Below are 19897 nucleotides of genomic sequence, written 5' to 3'. Positions count from 1 at the left end.
GACCCTTCTTCAGAAAATTTCTGAAGAAGGGTCTAGGCCCGAAACGTCAGCCTTCCTGCTCCTCTGATGCTGCTTGGCCTGCTGTGTTCATCCAGCTCTACACCTTGTTATCTCAGATTAAGGGACTTGACAGGTTGGATGTAGAAAGATGTTTCCACTTATGGGAGTGTTTAGGACAAGACGGCCAGATCTCAGAATAAGGGGAATTTCTTCTCTCTGAAGATTGTGAACCTGTGGAACTCTTTACTTCAGAGGGCTGTTAAGGCCATGTCATTAACTATGTTCAAGGCTGATTTTTAATCAGTAAGGGAATCAAGATTTACAGGGAAAAGGCAGGAAAGTGGAATGGCAGGATTATCAGATCAGCCATGATCTCACTGAATGGCAGAGCAGACTCAATGGGCTGATTGGCTTGTTTCTAATCCTACAGTTTATCGTCTTACTCTCAGTGGACAAAGCTCCGGACTTTGATTAAGATTAAAATGAGTCTACAGAGAAAGATAGGCTGGAATAAATCAGTATCACACTGAAAGCAGCAATCAGGCTGTAGGAAATGCCATGGGGAAGCACCTATGCCCTGGCCTCCCCATTATCCTCATCTACTGCTTTTGGACAAAATTATCTGCAAAGGTGGGGTCAACATCGCAAGTACACCGACAGCATCCAGCTCAACCCATAATCAACTGCTGAAAGACTGCTTGTCCAACATCTTAGTTGAAATCACTTTGTTACTTTCAGGTCTTAGTTGACCTGGAGCTGAACTTCTAACCCCAGACGTGTCACTCTAGCAGCAACTGACTACTTCCATTGCTGTAGCATTGCTCCCCACACTCCCCGCCTCCCCTGAGGTCCCATCCCTAGACGTACAAGTTCTTTGACTTTGATCTCCTCAGTTTGGCATTCTTTCGTTCAGCTAAGAGAAGCTGCGTCTTAAGCCAAGTAGACCTTGGTCTGGAATTTCCTGAATCCATCTGCTTTCTATTGCAGTGTTCACCGTTAACTTCTTAAAAACAGCATACTTGATCAAGCTTTTGCTCCCCTGCCTTATATCTTCATTCTTTGACACAGCATCTCATTGCTGATTATTTTAATCAGCTTCAGGAAGCATACTGAGAGTGTTTTCCAACTTTATTGGAATGAGATAAATGCAAGTCCTGTTGCGGTTTCAATAAACTCATGAACAGGGTTTGTGCCATACGAATTCCAAGGTGTGTTACTTCTTTGTAGCAAACTTCAATCTACATAGCATTTTTATTACTAATACCAAGACTTAGTCTTGTTCTCATTTAAAAAAAAACGACAGATCATGTAAAATAGGTTTTAAATTAGGGCAGACTCGAGGGACTGAATGGCCTGTTCTGATTCTAACTTGTAAGTTCAGATGTTTGAAACTACTGACAGGCTAGGTCTCTTCTCTCTTGGTAAAGACAGGGTTGGGGGGGGCGGGTGTGGTTAAGTAATGGAGACCTCTAAAGTTATGGAAGGTTTTGACAGTCCAAATAGAGAGAAAACATTGCCTTTTGTGGAGAAGAGTCATAAGTAAAAACCATAAATATAAGATAGTCATCAAGAAATCTCATCAAGGACATCGTCACCCAAAAAGAGTGGTGAGAATACAGTCAGAGTCATGGAGTAATCCAGCATGGAAACAGGCACTTCAGCCCAAACTTGTCCACGCTAACCATGGTGGCCTCTGAGCTAATTCCAACTGCCTGTGTTTGGTCCATATCCCTCTAAACCCTTCTCCTCCACGTACCTATCCAAATGTTTAAATATTGCTATTGTACTGCCTCAACCACTTTCTCCGGTAGCCCATTCCACAGACACACCACTCTCTGCATGAACAAGTTGCCCTTCAGGTTCTTCTTAAATCTAACCCCTCTCACCTTAAACCTATGCCCTCTAGTTTTCAATTCCCCATCCCTGGGAAAAAGCCTATATCATTCATCCTATCTATGCCCCTGATGATTTTATACACCTCAATAAGGTCACTCTTCATTCTCCTACGTTCCAAGGAATAAAGTCCTATCCTGGCCAATGTCTCTCTTTAACTCAGGCCTCCTAGTCCTCGTAAATCTGCTTTGCACAATTTCCAATTTAACTCTGTCTTTTCTATAACAGGGTGACCAAAAATCTACACAATACTCCAAGTGCGGCCTCACCAACGACTTATACAACTGTAACATAATGACTCGATCGATGAAAGCCGACATGTTAAATGCCTTCTTCACCACCCTGTCCACCTGTGATGCCATTTTCAATGAATTATGCATTTGCACTCCAAGGCCCCTCTTCTCCACAACACTCCTCAGGACCTTACCATTTACTGCATAAGTCTTTGACTTTCCAAATAGCAACACCTCACACTTATCTGTAATGAACTGCATTTGCAAAATCTCAGCCCACTTCCCCACCTGATCAAGATTGCTCTGTAATTTTTGATAACCTCCTTCATTATCAATGATATCTCCTAATTTTGTATGATCCACAAACTTACTAATCATGCTTTTACTGGAACTCTATCACAGTAAGTGGTTAAAGTGAACAGTCTGGATGTAATTGGAAGCCAGATAAGTGCTTGAGGGAGGAGGGAATACATGGTTATGGTGACAGATGTAAATGAAAGAAGATAGGAAGTGGCTCTAGTAAAGCATAAACACTGGCATGGACTCGTTGGGCTGAATGGCCTGTTCCTGTGTTAGATATCCCATGTGATTGTACATAAATGAAAAGCAAAAGTACAATTGACAGGTTTTCATTTTACAGAATGTGCTCACTGTAAAAGTTTTCAGCTTTGAGTTTAGTTTCATTTTAATGGTGCAAATGGTAACGTTTATGGAGACTGGTACAAACGTCAGTGGCAAAGCAGCATTTGTAAGCATGTAGCTTGCTACACCAACCCCAATTCATAGCATTTCACTTTGTTCACGTTATGACATGAGGGCAGAGTAACAACTCTTGTGCTAAAGTCAAAATGCGTTCTCTCCCATTTCATCTGTGGGAGGTTATTTCTGTAATTGATTTTTCCATTCACCTAATAGAAGCTGTCAGATTGTTGTAAAAAATGCAACAGACGCACTAATTAGGGAAGAAATCTGCTGTCAGGCCACCATGCAATTCCGCTTGCACACTAAGCCATTCAGTTGTACCAGACCAAAGATTAAAAACTTCATGGACCATAATCGCTCAAGTAGGTCCACCACCACCCCCTCAATATAAAAAGGGACGGTCAATTAATGGGTCCTTGCCAATGAGGCCCAGAACCTAGGAGAAAATGTGTTTTGATGGGAAGGACTCCCAAACTTACATTTTACCACTCAAGCAGAAAGATTACACTTCATATTATTTCCAAGGCACACACCCAGAATGCATGCCATTGCAGATTTTGCTTTACTTAAGTTTTCATTAAACTGGATACATCTCTGTCAATTTCATTCTGTTACTGTCTCACTTTTTTTCATGGTTAAAATTTAGGTTTGACAGGTTAATTTGGCTCACATGCAAGCACTCATATTTGAATCAGATAGTTGCAGGTTTGAATCCACAGTAGGATTTGAGCATCACGAGATCTTGTCTGGCAACTCAACACAATCCAGAGGGAAAGCTATACTGTCAGAGGATTTCTCATTTTTGAGCAACGTTAGAAAAACTGGGATGATGCGCAGAAATATTTTTAGTTACGCAACGAGTTATTACGATCTGAAATATACTGCTTTAAACAGGTGCACTAATGAGGGAAGGGAATCTGCTGTCAGACCTACATGGAGGAGAGAGGAATTAACTGCATACTTTTACCAAAATGTCAGTAATGCCACAGTGGCTAATGGTCTTCTGTGCTATACAATTCTACAAAATCTAATTGCTCCAATGATAAGGATGGACATAAGGATCCCACTACATTTTGTACTGTGCCGCATTCAGGGCAAAGTACTGTTGGTTATAAGTCTGTTACTGGTGATGGTGAACATTAAAGGCACGATATAATTGCAAGTTGTGATAGTGGTAGTTGACTCAAGACCATTATGTAGGTGATAAATTAATGCAGAATAAAAGAATTAATTTGTACACTGAAGTGATCTGATTAAACATTTTTCAGCTGAGACACTGGCATTATCATGCTGAATAAACCTGGTTATAATATTGGTAGAGTGATCAGTGTCTAAGCAACTAAATGCTCATCTAAAATGCTGTGACCTTTTATTGGTATGTAACTCATCTGTAGCTGAATATGATATTCTGCACACAACCAAACATACTGACTTGTCACTGGCAGGAAGCCATTACTCCAATTACAATACTTCATAGCCCGGACAAGAACATCAGCACTAATTTCGTTTGTGTTAGTTGTTTTTAATCGGCGCTGACTCGATTGACCGTTTTATGTGCTGTAGACCTTGATGACTCTACGGCTGAACACAATATCCTAACTTAGCAACATCTCACTTTCCTTGTGAGAATTTTTAAACTTTTTTTTAATGACAACTTGGGCCTCAGCTAGATGCATGGAATCAGAAAAAACACAATATAGGATGCATTTAGCCTGTCACAGTGAGCATTTTACTGGAATTATCCATTCTAAAGCCATTTCCATGCAATGTGCTCATTCTTTATTGCAAACAATAAATGTAAATTTGTAACTACCTTATAAGAATCATGGGATCTTACTGCAAAACAGATAGCTATTCAGTCTTTTAAAAAGCTTTTTAAAGACTTTTGAAAATTCAGTTAGACCCATCTCCCCCCTTTCCCCACTAACCTGCAATTTTTCCCTTAAATTATCTCATTTTCTTCTGAAAGTTAATGAATTCACTGCCACTAGTCTTTCAGGCAACACATTACAGATCATGACAACTCGTTGTGTAAAAAAATTTTTCATGCCTCCATTACTTCTCGTCAATTGCATCAACCTGGATCCTCCAGTTGCTCATTATTCTAGAAGTTGGGAACATTAAGCTCAATAAATTGCAACGTACCTGTGAACTGATCAAGGAAGTTTTTCTGTTAAAAATTGTACAATACCTGTAAAGCTTGTTGCAGTAACTGTATGTCATTGGTACCAGTGACTTCCCTCAATTGGTTCAGTAGTGTCTGTTGATGCTAGAGAATAGAAAAGAACAAATTACCATTACTAGAGAAAATTGCTTAAAAAATGTTAAAACTGAGATATAACTTTATAGGCCCTTAGCTAGATAAAGGTACAGTAACATACTAGATCCAGAGACATATGTTTAAGTCCCACAATAGCTTTTGAATTCAATACATCCGGTCTAAAAAGCCAGTACCAGTAACGAAGACCATGAAACTATCAGATTCTCAAAACGCCTAGCTCACTAACGTTCTTTAGGGAAGGGAAATATATCATCTTTACCCACACTGGCCCACGTAACCCTATAGCTACAACAGTGTGGTTAAGTAATAAATGGCCGAGCAAGTCACTCAACTACATTGAAGGAGATGACTGACCAACATCTTCTCAAGGACAATTAGGAATAGGCAATAAATCCTGTAGGTGAATAAATAAAATCAAGTTTTCTGCACAGTTTTGGTCGCCATCTTACAAGCAGATTATAGTTATCAATGAGATACAATGTAAGATTTATTAGGATGTCACAGGAACTGAGTACGCACAGCAATCAGGAAATAATGAATGGGCTTTTGCTCGTTTCTCTAAAAAAGACAGGACTTAGAAGTGACACCCAATAGATAGAGAATTATGAAATATTTTGGTAGATGCAGAAAATATATTCATAAAATGGTTACAACATGAAGAAGGCTACTCCACGGTTCGTTTCTGTGCCAGCTCTCTGCATGAGCAACTCAGCCAGTTTCACACCCCAGTCCTTACCCATCATCTCTTCAAATGGTTATCCAATTTCCTTTTGAAAACCACAACTGAATCCACCTCCATCACAATCTCAGTCAGAGCGTTCCAGATCCTAACCACTTGTTGCATAATAAACTTTTTCATGTCACTATTGCTTCTTTTGCAAATCACCATAAATCACTTCATGTAGAGCCCTGGCAAGTGTTGTCGAACGAAATTTACTTAGGCGTGGAGGTGCATAATTCCTTGAAAGTGGAGTCGCAGGTAGACAGGGTGGTGAAGAAGGCATTTGCCTTCAATGGTCACTGCATCGAGTATAGGAGCTAGGATCTCATGTTGAGGCTGTACAGGACATTGGTACGGCCACTTTTGGAATACTGTTTTCAATTCTAGTCTCCTTGCTATAGGAGGAAGGTTGTTAAACTTTAAACGGTTCAGAAAAGATTTATAAGGATGTTGACAAGATTGGAGGGTTTGAGCTATAGAGAGCAGCTGAAAAGATTGGGATATTTTTCACTGGAACGTCAGAGGCTGGGATTTATAAAATCATGAGGGGCACGGATAGGGTGAATAGCTGAGGTCTTTTTACAGGGTAGGAGAGTCCAAAATGAGAGGGTATAGGTTTAAGGTGAGAGGGGAAAGATTTTAAAGGGACCTGAGCGGCAACGTTTTCATACGGAGGGTGGTGCACGTATGGAACGAGCTGCCAGAGGAAGTGGTGGAGGCTGGTACAATTACAACATTTAAAAGGTATCTGGTTGGATATACGAATAGGAAGGGTTTAGAGGGATATGGGCCAAATGCTAGCAAATGGGACTAGATCAGTTTAGCATATTTGGTTGGCGTAGACAATTTGGACTGAAAGGTCTGTTTCCGTACTGTATACCTCTACGACTATCTGAATCAGTGTGTCTTCCTAACATTTATCTAACCAACACCATTAAAACAAATACCCAAGTCATCACTGCATTACTGCTTGTGTGATCTCGCGCAAATTATCTGCCATGTTTCTTGGTACTGCAGCACTGATTACACTTAGAAAGCACTTAATGAGATGGAATGAGCTTCACATCCTGTGGGTGAAAATAATGCATGTGTTTTATTCTTTCCCAGATCTATTGTTTGTTTTTATCAAGGGTGGAATATAACTGCTGCGTTCTAAGACCTGAAGGTCAAGTCACAGAACACTGCCTTCCAATTGAACACATAGAGAGTCTCTCTATTTTCCAGTTAAGTGCAATGATGGGTGTGGTCAACTCATAATAATACAAAACTCCAAGAAGAAAGATGGATGTACAGTTACATAACCTATTCAATCCAAGTATGAAGTGTGACTAATATGAGTACTCAAAGATGTAAAACAGAAGAGAAAGCAAACAGTCTCATCAACTGCGGTTCCAATTCTACATACAGACTATGAATTCCTTGTATTAGGTGCCAGTCGTCAGGATAGGTGACCTGAAAGAGGTTTTTAAGATTATAAAAAGTTTTTATAAGGTTGCTGGAACCCTATTGCTTTCACTTGCCAGCAAGACCAAACGAAAATAGTCACTCATAAATCTTACGGGGGGGGGGGGCTCTTATGGTGCACAGGTAGTGTCCCTATCGTTGGACCAGAAGGTCTGGGGTCAAGTCCCACCTGCTCCATGGGTGCGTCATAACATCCCTGAAGAGGTTGATTAGAAAATATAATAAATCTAAAAGGAACCTCTCTACCAGAAACTGTTTAGAATGAGGACGTTGCTACTACTTGGATTGGGCGAATACCCCAAGTGCATTCATTCAAGGTGCACAACAAGGGAGAAAGGAACGGTATACGTTGATGGGTGAAGCATAAACACCAGTATGGATAAACAGCCTGATTCTATAAATAAAACAGAAAGAACAGGAGAAACGCAGCAATCTGGCAGCATCTGTGGAGAGAGAAAGACAGTTGCTTCTGCAGAAGTGATTCTGTGTTGTAAATATGTCGAGATTCAAGGAGCACAAGTTGATGCCTTGTGGTGCAAGGGGAAAGATTGGGACTGCCTTAATTGTACTGATCATTGTGGAATAGAAAATACTGCTGTCTTGAAATTGTCGGATGCACGACAAATACGAAGTCACAAAGACAATTTAACAGACCCCAGGGAGCAACAAGTATGGGAGATAGTCTAGGGTGGGAATGAGCTTGTCAAAGACAAAGTTCAGCAATGGAAACATTTGTATGATGACAGACGTTTCTGGTCAAGAGACTGTATTTTCTAAGTGTGGAGGTTTTGAGTAGCAGTGTCAAAGTTAAGAAAGCAGATGTGTCTGACAATAGAGACAAGGAAGTGTGCCAGAAATGGCATTCTCCATGGCCTTTTGGATATTAAACCAAGGCCCTGTCTTCATTTGCAGGTCAATGTAAAACAGCCCATGGTGCTATTGAAAAGGTGCACGGAAACTTTCTCAAATGTACTGAGTCAATAATCATTTCTCAATCAATACCACCAGAATAGATTATTTTGTCATTATCACATTGTTGTTTGTGGGAATTTGCTGGGTGAAAATCAGCTGCTTCATTCTCGACAATACAGAGATTGCGCTCCAGAAGCATTTCATTAGCTGTAAAATGCTTTGGAATGTCCTGAGTCAGAGAAGGAACTATATAAAGTCTACTGTTAGGCTGTTTAATTTAGTTGTTTGGAGCATGGTGCTAATAACACTTAAGCTGAGAGTTCAATCCTTGTACAGGCCATTTATTTTCTTATTTTCAGACTGGCAGAAACGCACTACGCCCATGGTACGATGGTAGTGGATCAAAACTAACAAAATCAACTATTTCTTAGATGAAGGGATTAGAATTGAGTTATGGCAGAAGATGCAATCTTATTCAATGGTAAACGAGCTGTTTACCCTACTCCTGGCTCTGTTCTCTCTGCAGGGGGACACAAGGTGAAAGTCAGCCATTGTTCTGCTCCTCACCAGCAGCCACAATCCTCACTGCTAAGCGCTGTGCATATAAGCCATCTGCATTTCTCTTACTCCAAGTCCCCCACCCCCAAAATATAGAGAATAATCTAGATACACAAATGGGTAATGTAGGCTACAAGCAATTGCAGAATTTTCAGAAAGAATAGGCAGAAAAGATTAGGCATTAATTTAGCAAAACAAGGATCAATACATGCTTTTATGTAAATGTAAGTATTTTTTTTTACTTATAAGATGGTGGGAGAAGTTAAGTGAGGTTTATTTTTGTAGATGGAGAGAATGTAGCTCAGGAAAGACACTGCTCTACATTAACCCAGCCTGTTCATGACTAAATATATCATTTTTAACAAACAACAGGGTAAGAGACCATGCCCATTTTTGTAAGATCCTCAGTCTTAGGCCACAGTCTCACATTATGATACTATTATTGGATATAAAACTATTTTAATTATTAAAATTTCCATTGACGCAGAATGTACAAAGTAATGTATAAGCAAGGTCACAAGTGCAGATGGTTTAACGGCGATTAACAACAAATGTGCCTTTTAGTTATCCCAAAGGTGACAGTGCCAACCCCAGCTCGAAGTCAAAAAGACCAAGAGATTCAACCTTTGAGTTCTTAGCCTATGTTGATCTCAGTTAGCTCACACTTAGTATGGTGAAACAAGAAAAGAATCAACAAGATTACTTAGAAACATTTATTATATGTTGATTTCAATTAGAAACAGCATCTATGTAGATTATGGCTTTAAAAAACACAGAGAGGCAATGGCCTAGTGGTATTAAACCTAGACTATTAATCCAGAAACTCAGCTAATTTTCTGGGGACCCGGGTTCAAATCCCATTGTGGCAGATGGTGAAATTTGAATTCAACAAAGAATCTGGAATTAAGAATCTACTGATGACCATGAAACAATTGTCAATTGTTGGAAAAACCAATCTGGTTCACTAATGTCGTTTAGGGACAAAAATCTGTCAGCCTTACCTGGTCTGGCCTACATGTAACTTGAGACCCACAGCACTATGCTCGACTCTTAACTGACCTCTGGGCAATTATGGATGGGGAATAAATGCTGGCTTGGCCAGCGATGCCCATATCCCGTGAATGAATTAAAAAAAAATGCTGAAATATGACCAGTACGGTCAAAAAAGACACAGATTAATGAACAGCAACCACCTAATGCAGTACAAGGGCTGAAGGGATATTAGTTATGTGGAAATCAGAGAAGTTGACACTGTTTCTCTTAGAGTAGCGAAGGTTAAAAAGAAATTCAATCATGATAAGTTTTGATAGATTGATTAAAGAGAAATTATTTCCACTGGCAAGAGAGTGGAATCAAATTCTCTAGGAACATTCAATGCTCTGGATAATAGCTGGTATGTTGAACGATAATGTACAACTTTATCCAAAAGCTTGCACAGGCATGATGGACCAAATGGTCTCCACCTGTGTTATTAAGATTCCTTGATGGGTGAGTAATCAAAGGGCACAGATTGAAGATATGTGGAAAAAGAACTAGAGGCAACATGATGGAAACATACTTCAATCAGTAATAATGATCCAAATACAAACGCTGCTTCAAAAGTAACTTTAAAAATGAACTGAATAAATAATCAACAGGGGAAAATCTACACAACTATGAGGAACAAAACAGGGAGAAGGACTAATGGCTCTTTTATATCAGGGACATAAAGCTGATTGACTTCCCTCACTGCTTTACAATTCTTTGACTTTGGATAATAGAGACCTGCTCGTATTGAGGAGCAGGACTACGTCAGTAAGAGAGGAGACACAAAGGGATTAAATATCATACAAAAAGGTAATTTCCAATAGGAGTTAATGAATGGATGGTGATTGGAGGTGTATATGATGTCTAATGTCCCTTCTTCTGCTCCAGCCCACTACATTGACCCAGAATGTACAAAGTAATGTATAAGCAAGATCACAAGTGCAGATGGTTTAACGGCAATTAACAACAAATGTGCCTTTTAGTTATCCCAAAGGTGACAGTGCCAACCCCAGCTCGAAGTCAAAAAGACCAAGAGATTCAACCTTTGAGTTCTTAGCCTATGTTGATCTCAGTTAGCTCACATTTAGTATGGTGAAACAAGAATCAACAAGATTACTTAGAAACATTTATTATATGTTGATTTCAATCAGAAAGAGCCCGCAGACTACAGTTTTTGCCTCGGCTTACAAAAAACAGTGTGGAGTGGCAACAAACACTATAAAGGGGAGTAAAATAAGTGTATTAAAGCTTACAGCAGAAGAGGCCATTGGGCCTACTGCACCAGCTGTTGAAAAGAGCTATCAAATTAGTCTCACTTCCCTGCTGTGTCCTCATAGCCTACAATCCCCTCATCTTTTTGAGTGCCATCTATTCATTTAAGTATATGGGGACCATTCAATTTTCAATTAAGGGGCAATTCATGCTCAATTTGCACAGGAACATCCAGGTTGTTGCATAGTCAGGCAGTTTAGACAGAACATTTCCCGTAGCCATGAAAGTTTCTGCTGTTTAAACATTTTCATAATTTGCCCTTTAAACATTAATACAGAATCTGCTTCCAACACACTTTCAGGCAGTGAATTCTGAGTTATAACTCTTATCAACCCCTCTGGATTTTTCTGCCAATCATTTAAATCTAGTTATGGCTGGCAAAATACCTATGGAATAAAACAGTTTGTCAGAGCTCATACCTCAAACCTCAATACCTGCGACAAACAATGGATTTGCATTAATACGGGAATTTTCACAAACTCACAATGTCCTACACCATCTTACAGTTTATTGAAGTGGTGTCGCTGTTATAATACGGCGAAACCAGCACCTACTTTGCATGCAGTAGGTTTCTTAAACAGCAATAACATTAAGCTATGCTGTTTTCTGAGCAACATTGGTTGAAGGATAAAAACTGGGCAGGACAGCAAGGGAGAACTCCCCTACCCTTCCTTGAAGGATCTTTTAAATCCAACCAGATGGCAGAAGAGATCTCGGTTTAATGTCTAACTCAATGACAGCACCACTCCTTCAGCATTGCACTGGAATGTCAGTTCAGATTTCTGTGCTGAAATCTCTGGATTGGAGCCTTTAGATTCAGAGACAAGAGAGTTGTCCACTCAACTTCATTTATATCACTACATCACTGTCACTCGCATACAGTCTCTGCTGTCAGTGGAGAAACAACGAGTGACATTCAAGATGGGGCAAAATAATAAAACACTGAGAAGTCACTCCAGTAGCAAAATTGGTAAAGGCAGAGAAGATGGGACAGGACAGAAGATCTCATTGTTTGGCATCTGGATTGCTAAAGTTGTTTATTTCCAGTCTGTTGGAAATATTACAGATGTCTGCAGCATCTTTCAACACTGCTGGTCCTGATTACTGCCCAAGGTGAAATGCACAGAGATATCAGTAAGTGCTGGCCTAAGGTACTGTACATGATGCAAAAGGCTCAACTTTAAATTCTTATCTCTTTTTCAAATCGCTCTATCTCTGAAACCTCTTCCAGTCCCACAAGAAATTGAGATCTCTGAACTCCTCCAACTCTAACCACATGTACATCCTTGATTTTCACCACTGGTAGCCATGCTGTCAGGTGTCAGGGGCCCAAGATTTGGAATTCCTTTTCTAAATGATTTGTCTTGCTACTGCTGTTCTTTGAGGTGCTCCTTAAAACCCATCTCTTTGACCAAGCTTTGGCCATCTGCTTTAATATGCCTGGGTCCTCAATTTTAAAATTTATTCACTCACAGGATGCAGATGTCACTAGCTAGTCTAGCATTTATTATCCAAACTGCCCTGGATGAGATGGTGCTGAACTGCCTTTTTGAATAGATACAGTCCATTTGATAAAGGTATATATGCCCACAGTGCTGTTAAGGGAACTCCAGGATTTTCACCCAGTAACAGTGAAGATACAGTGAAGCAGTTCCAAGTCAAGATGGTGTGTGACTTTGAAGGGAAACTTGCAGGTGGTATCTGCTGCCCTTGTCCCTCTAGGTGATAGATGGGTGGTTACGGATTTGGAAGGTGCTGGTGAGTTGGTAAAGTACACCTCATAGATGATCGACTGCTGCCACTGTGGGTCAGTGGTGAACACAATGAATGTTGGAGACGGTGGGTGGAGTATTGATCAAGCAAGCTGCTTTGTTCTGGGTAGTATCAAGCTGCTTGAGAGCTTCACTTATCTAGGCAAGTGGAGAGAATTCATCACACTCCTGGTTTATGTCTTGGAAATGACAAATTAAGCTTTGAAAGTCATGAAGTGAGTTAGTCACTGCAGGATTCCTAGATTCTGACTTGATCTTCTAGCTGTGCTATTTATATAGCTGCTCCTTATGTGGTAGACAGTCAACTTCTTTTTCCCCAGATATGCTCCTTTGAAGCATTTGGAGCATATTATTACATTAAAGGAGCTATATATGTATGAGTTGGTGTTGTTACTGACTCAGAGTAGTCTGGCCTAGCCAATGGGTCACGTCTCCAGAGGGAATCTGGTACTTGAGATGATACCCCAGACTCAAAATAAGGCTGTTCCTCCTGAACCAACAATGAGTCACAGGAGCATAGGAAGATAAGGATACACTAAGGGAATATCATGTTCAGATCTGTTCTGTATCTTGTTAGTATTAAAGAACTGACCAGACACTGGGAGAACTTTCCTGCTCATCCCTTTGTGTTGCATTGAAGGTACAACCCAAATGTGTGTTCAAGTTTCTGTAGCACAACCTTCTGACTCAAGAGGAGAGAGCCAGGGTTGACATCATTGCCATGTGGAAGCAGATCACCCACACAGTCTGAGTTGGGGGTGGTGTCAAGCAGTACTCAAAGATCCAATACTGGAAACAGAGATTCCGTTGCATTCTTAACTAAGGTACTGGAAAGGCTTCAATAGGAAGTAGGAGGAACAGCAACAAACTTGCTACCACAGTGCTTTACAATGAGAACAAATGGGAAGGGTTATTTTCCACAACGTGTTGAGTTATTCAATTTCCATCAAAATCGTTACAAACTATAAAAAGCTCAGAACTCATACCTGATCCATGAGCATTTGATAAAACATAACACGCCAAATGCCATCAGCAGGAATGGAACTGATGTAACAACCAGAGACAGACAAATAAGATGCTTTGAATGAATAAGCTGGATGGATAGACACAAACATGAGGTCAAGGAAGGGATAACCCAGTCAATCCAGGTTTGTCATTTCATTAGGGAGGCACGGTGGCTCAGTGGTTAGCACTGCTGCCTCACAGCACCAGGGACCTGGGTTCGATTCCACCCTCAGGTGACTGTCTGAGTGGAGTTCGCACATTCTCCCCTAGTCTGCACGGGTTTCCTCCGAGTGCGCCGTTTAACTCCCACAGTCCAAACATATGCAGGCTAGGTAGATTGGCTATGCTAAATTGCCCATAGTGTTCAGGGATGTGTAGATTAGGTGGGTTATAGGGGGATGGGTCTGGGTGGAATGCTCTGAGGGTTGTTGGGCCGAAGGGCCTGTTTCCACACCGCAGGGATTCCATGAGAATTAATCAGCACAAGGATTTTACTGGAATGTTTCAGAGACACAATGACTGACAGAGAGGTAACAGGGACTAGTGATGGGCCAGGCATCTCTCACAAAAGAAGGTGAACCTTTCAAAGAGGTTATGAATATGGTTGTCAGGAAACTAGCTGTGGATATTGTCTATATGCACATCCAGAAGATATGTGATAAGTTTCATACAAGGAAAGCAAAAGTACTTAGAATTAGAGGTGACCTTGGGATGAAACATGTCATATGTATCATTTTTAAAGTTTAGACTTCAAATGAGTGGTATGTGGGTGTTGGTTACTTTTGTGTAGGGTTTAAAAAATTAAGTAGGTCATTCAGTTTTTTTGAAAACATGGCTCAAACCAGTTGTGTCAGAGAGCTGGAAACCCCTGGAGTGTTAACAGAAAATGGTCTACAAGTAGGAATGTAAACATTCAGGACTTCTCTTTATTCATTCTTGGGATGTGGGAGCTGCAAGCTGGCCAGCCTTTATTGCCTGCCCTAGTTGCCTTTGAGAAGGTGATAGTGAGCTTCTTTCTTGAACCACTGCAATCCACACTCTGCAGGTTGACCCACAATGCCCTTAGAGAAAGAATTCCAGAATTTTGATCCAGCAAGCGAAGGAATGGTGATATGTTTCAGAGTTAGGATGGTGAGTGGCTTGGACAGGAACTTGCAGGTGTGGCATTCCCATTTCATTCGAAGTGGAAGTGGTCGTGGTCGTGGGTTTGGAAGGTACTGTCTAAGGATCTTTGGTGAATTTTTGCAGTACATCTTTACAGACAGTATACACTGCTGCTACGGAGAACTGGTGGTGCAGGGTGTGGATGTTTGTGGATGTGATGCCAATCAAGTTGGTTGCTTTGTCCTGGATGGATGTCAAGTCGCGAGTATTTCATCACAATTTTGACTTGTGCTTTGTAGATGATGGACAGACTTTGGAGAGTTACTCGCTGCAGTATTCCTGGTCTGTGACCCACTGTTGCAGCCACTGTGTTTTATGTGGCGAGTCCAGTTGAATTTCTAATCAATGGTAACCTAAAGTATATTGACAGGGGATTCAGTGATGGTAACACCATTGAATGTCAAGAGGCGGTGGTTGATTGTCTCTTACTGGTGATGGTCATTGTTTGGCATTTGTGTGGCTTGTCACTTATCAGTCCAAATCTGGATATTGTCCTGATCTTCTTACATTTGAACATGGTCTATTTCAGTATCTCAGGAATCATGAATGGTATTGAATATAGTGCGAACATCAGTGAACATCCTCACTTCTGATCTTGTGATGGAGGGAAGGTCGTGAAGGTTGGGCCTAGGACACTATCCTGAGGAATTCCTGCAGAGATGCCCTGGAACTGAGATAACCGGCCCCAACAGCCACAACCATCTTCCTATGTGCCAGGTATGACTCCAACCAGGGTAGGGTTTGCCCCCTGATAACCACTGATTTCAGTTTTACTCTGGCTCTTTGATGCCACATTCAGTCGAATGCAGCCTGATGTGAAGGGTGGCGCCTCCCACCTCACCTATTAGCTTGTCTTTGGTTTCGGATAATCAAGGATTATTTTTAGCTTAGGAAAGCCAATGATTAGGTGTTTCTTAGCAACTTTTGGAGACATGATTAGGGTCAAAAGAAAAGTTTAATTTACTTTCTTGAAAGGCACTGACAGTGCAGAAAATAAGTTACCTTCGTAGAAAGTTTGAGTAACTTCCAGACGAGGAGTGTTTGGTTATAAATTGGCATAATTTTAAAAGACTGAGAAAAGTATGAGCTTTCAGTTTTGGGAATATTCATGCAAGAAAACTTTACAATTCAAAGGAAAGAACTGGGAAGAAGCAACTGAATCAAACTTTAAGATTTAAGATTTAGGAATAATCTCTCTGGATCTGTTGCTGGAAAGGGATGACGGTGATGAATAGATGAAAACTTCATTTTACTACGTGCTTTAAGATTTTTCAAACTGTGTTCTGGATTTAGATTTGGTTTGATCTATTTTATCATTTTTTTCTTTTATGTATTGAACCTCTGTTTTATTGTTAAGGAAAATCTTCAGCCTTTTCTATTTGTTTCAGTGAATGACCACCATGTTAAAAACAAAAAATGATCTATCAAATCAGGTTTCATTCTGGGATCTGACCAACAGTAACATCAGTTGGGATCTTAATCTCATAATTTGGCTTGGTGGTTGGTCGAAAGTAGGAGACTCAAGAGGAGATAAATAAAACAGAAGATTTAATTACCAGGGTGGAAAATGGTGATCCCCAGGGATCTGTACTGGCACCTCGGTGAATTGGATGGCAAAACAGCTTACAAGTGACACCAGCTTGGGAAGCACACCAAATTGTGTAGGTGGAAGCAGGAACTTACAAAGGGATATTAACAGATGAACTGAGTGGGAAAAACAAAAGCAGACGGAGTTTACTGAAGGAAAGGGGGAGGCAATAGCCTCGTGGTATTATTGCTGGACTGTTAATCTGGAGACCAAGTTAAAATTCTGGGTTCTAATCCCATCGTGGCAGATGGTGGAATTTCAACTCAATAAATATCTGGAATTAAGAATCTAGTGATAACAATGAATCCGCTGCCAATTGTCAGAAAAACCCATCTGGCTCACTAATGTATTTTAGGGAAGGAAACCACCATCCTTACCTGGTCTAACCTACATGTGACTCCAGACTCTCAGCAATATGGTTGACTCTCAACTGCTCTCTGGGCAATTAGGCATGGGCAATAAATGCTGCCTAAAAGTGACGCCGTTATTCCGTAAATGAATGAAGAACAAAAAAAACACAGGATTATCTGCTTTGGTCTGAAGAGAGGTAGATTTGAATTCTTTCTAATGGCATGAGACGGGAAGGAGAAAAACAAATTATTCAGTACAAGTGCACAGGTAATAAAAAAGCCTAATGGAACTTTGGCCCTAGCTGAAGGGGACTAAAATACTACTGTGAGAAAAAGAACTCTGGAAACACTCGTACATACAAGGTGTAGTGGAAACCTGGTCTTAGCTCCCCAAAAGATGACAGAAGCAGTGTTAAATCGCAAAGATCATCTTTTTAAATGCAAAAGCAACAAGGAATATTGATCCAAAGTGCAAAAATTGAGTTCACATTTCAGCTATAATCCAATGGTATGGTGGAGCAGTATCAAGTGACTGAATGGCCGCCTCCTGTTTCTGTGACTTTTTTTTAATTCATTCACAGGATGTGGGCATCACTAGCTGGGCCAGCATTATTTTCCCATCTCGAGATGCCCTTGAGAAGGTGATGGTGAGCTACCTTCTTGATCGCTGCTATAGGTAGACGCCCAATACTATCCATGAGAAAGTATCATGATTTTGACTTTGTGACACTAAATGAACAGAGATATAACTCCAAATCAGCATGCTGAGTGGCTTGGAGAGGAATTTGTAGGTGGTGGTGTTTCACGGCAGTGGCTACCCTTGCCCTTCTAGATGGTACTGTTCAAGAGTTTGGAAGGAGCGTTAGTGAATTTCTGCAGTGCATCTTGTAGATGGTACATGCTGCTACTGCTGAGAATCAGTGGAGGAACCAGTGAACATTTGTGGATGGTGTGTCAATCAAGATATATCTTGGATCATGTCGATATGATCCAAAAGTGTTGTTGGAGCTGCATTCATTCAGACAAGTGAGGAGTATTCCATCACACTCTTGACCTGTGGACGGCTTTGGGGAGTCAGGAAGTGAGTTTCTCCCTGCAGAATTCCTAGCCACTGATCTGCTCTTGTAGTCACAGTACTTATATCACTAGTATAGTTCAATTTCTACTCAGTGGTAACTCCAGAATTTTGATAGTGGGGGATTCAGTGATGATAATGTTATTAAATGTCAAAGAGTTATGGTTAGATTATCTATTGTTGTAGATGGCTACTGCCTGGCACGTGTGATATAAATGTTACTCGCTATTTGTCAGCCCAAACTGTACTAATCCTGTTACTATAGCATTCCCATTGCTGCATCAGATGTCCACAGATAACTCAAACAGTTTGTATCCATCAGCAGCATACTAGATTCCAACTTTGTTTGGACTTGGTAGGTTTTGCTTGTAAATACCTTTGTCATATCAATCCCAAGGCAGCTGAAGTGTGAAACTGGGCACGAATATTTTTTTCTTGACAATAGATTTATTCACAGAATGCAGCACCTCACACGTCTGTTTCCTACTTATCAACTTAGATGTCCCAGTAGTTTCTCTTCACAAGTGCTCCAAATAATTAACTAAATGATGCCCTTCACCTAAGTATCTGAATAAAATGTTTACCATACAATAACAATCTCAAATTACAATCAAACAAATTAGTTATCAGGACAGTTCTAAAATACCAATAACTTCACAAAATATCCCAAAGTAGTTTCATGGTGCGAAGTCAGAAGCAGGACAGAAGTTAAAGGATCAAAGATTGTTGGAAATGCTTAGGTCAAAACTGAAAGGTTAATTCTGTTTCTGAGCATTTCCAGCATTTTTGTGTTTTTTTACTCCATATTTCAAGCTTCTCCAGCAACAAAATCAAAATCAAAGACCTAAGTTGTAAAACACTCCTTGAAGAGAGAAATGTTACAAAATGGGTGAATTGTCAAGACCTATTCAACCAATAATACAGCTGAGGCAGAAAAGAAGCACAGGTGACCAGAAGAGCTAGAGAAATGCTTAAACTAGGGATATAGGGCTGGACAGACCTACTGTAAGTACTGTAGATTTTTTTTTTAATTTCTGTATTTTTATTGGGATTAAAATGGGAAAAAAGACTAGTTTTAAAATTTAAGGATGGCGGAAGACATTGCTGCATTTTTTTGAAGACAACCTATCAACACTTATTTAAGTATCTTTTACAGTATTACTTGATCAAGCAGTGGGGTCAGATTACTGCAAACACACGAGTGTGCAAGTTGAGATTTGACAGGCAAAAAAGTATCTGACTTGTCTGTACAGTGACAACCAACTGTTGATGACAAAGGCTTTCTGTCCGCCAACAACTATGTGATTGGCTCCCAGGTAGCTGAACGGGTTGTGGGTGTGAATAAGATGGCTCAGAATTCTTTGGACCTCAAAGACGTTAAGACCATGAAAAATATAAACAGGATTCGACCATTCAGTCCCTCAAGCCTGATCCACAATTCAACAGGATCATGACTCATCACATATTCCTCACATCCACCTTCCTGCCCTTATCACATTGATTCTTGATCAGTAAGGGAATTGAGAATTATCTCAGCCTTAAATATACACACAGACTCTGCCCCCACTGCTTTCTGAGGGACGGAATTCAAAAGATTCAACACTTAAAGAAGAAATTCCTTTTCATATCAGACTTGAATTGGCACCCCTGAAATCTGAGACTATGCCCTCTGATCCGAGACTCTCCTTGAGGGGAGCATTTACCTCTCAACATTTACCCTTAAGAATCTGAAATGTTGAGGTTGGTTGGCTCGCCGAGCTGGTTTGTTGTTCCGCAGACGTTTCGTTACCATGCTTGGTAACATCCTCAGTGCAGCCTCTGATGAAGCGTCGGAGTGTTTTCCCGCCTGGCTTTTAAACTCTGGGGTCCGTTGCGATGGAT

General features: G+C 40.5%; 1 protein-coding gene across 6 annotated transcripts in view; it reads right to left on the bottom strand.

The window, feature by feature from the left end:
• The window catches only part of usp25 (ubiquitin specific peptidase 25), a 163174-nt gene that overhangs the window by 128996 nt on the left and 14281 nt on the right, over positions 1–19897 (bottom strand). For all 6 annotated transcript variants that reach the window (XM_048602648.1, XM_048602650.1, XM_048602652.1 and 3 more), the window contains exon 2: positions 5020–5097. In XM_048602648.1, coding sequence (XP_048458605.1) covers positions 5020–5097 — 78 coding nt within the window. The remainder of the gene's footprint in view (positions 1–5019; positions 5098–19897) is intronic.

This window comes from Rhincodon typus, chromosome 11 (genome assembly GCF_021869965.1).
Source record: "Rhincodon typus isolate 14 chromosome 11, sRhiTyp1.1, whole genome shotgun sequence".
In the NCBI taxonomy this organism is placed as follows: domain Eukaryota; kingdom Metazoa; phylum Chordata; class Chondrichthyes; order Orectolobiformes; family Rhincodontidae; genus Rhincodon; species Rhincodon typus.
The sequence above is the reverse complement of the archived record's forward strand: the minus strand, read 5'-3'. Positions and strand labels throughout refer to the sequence as shown.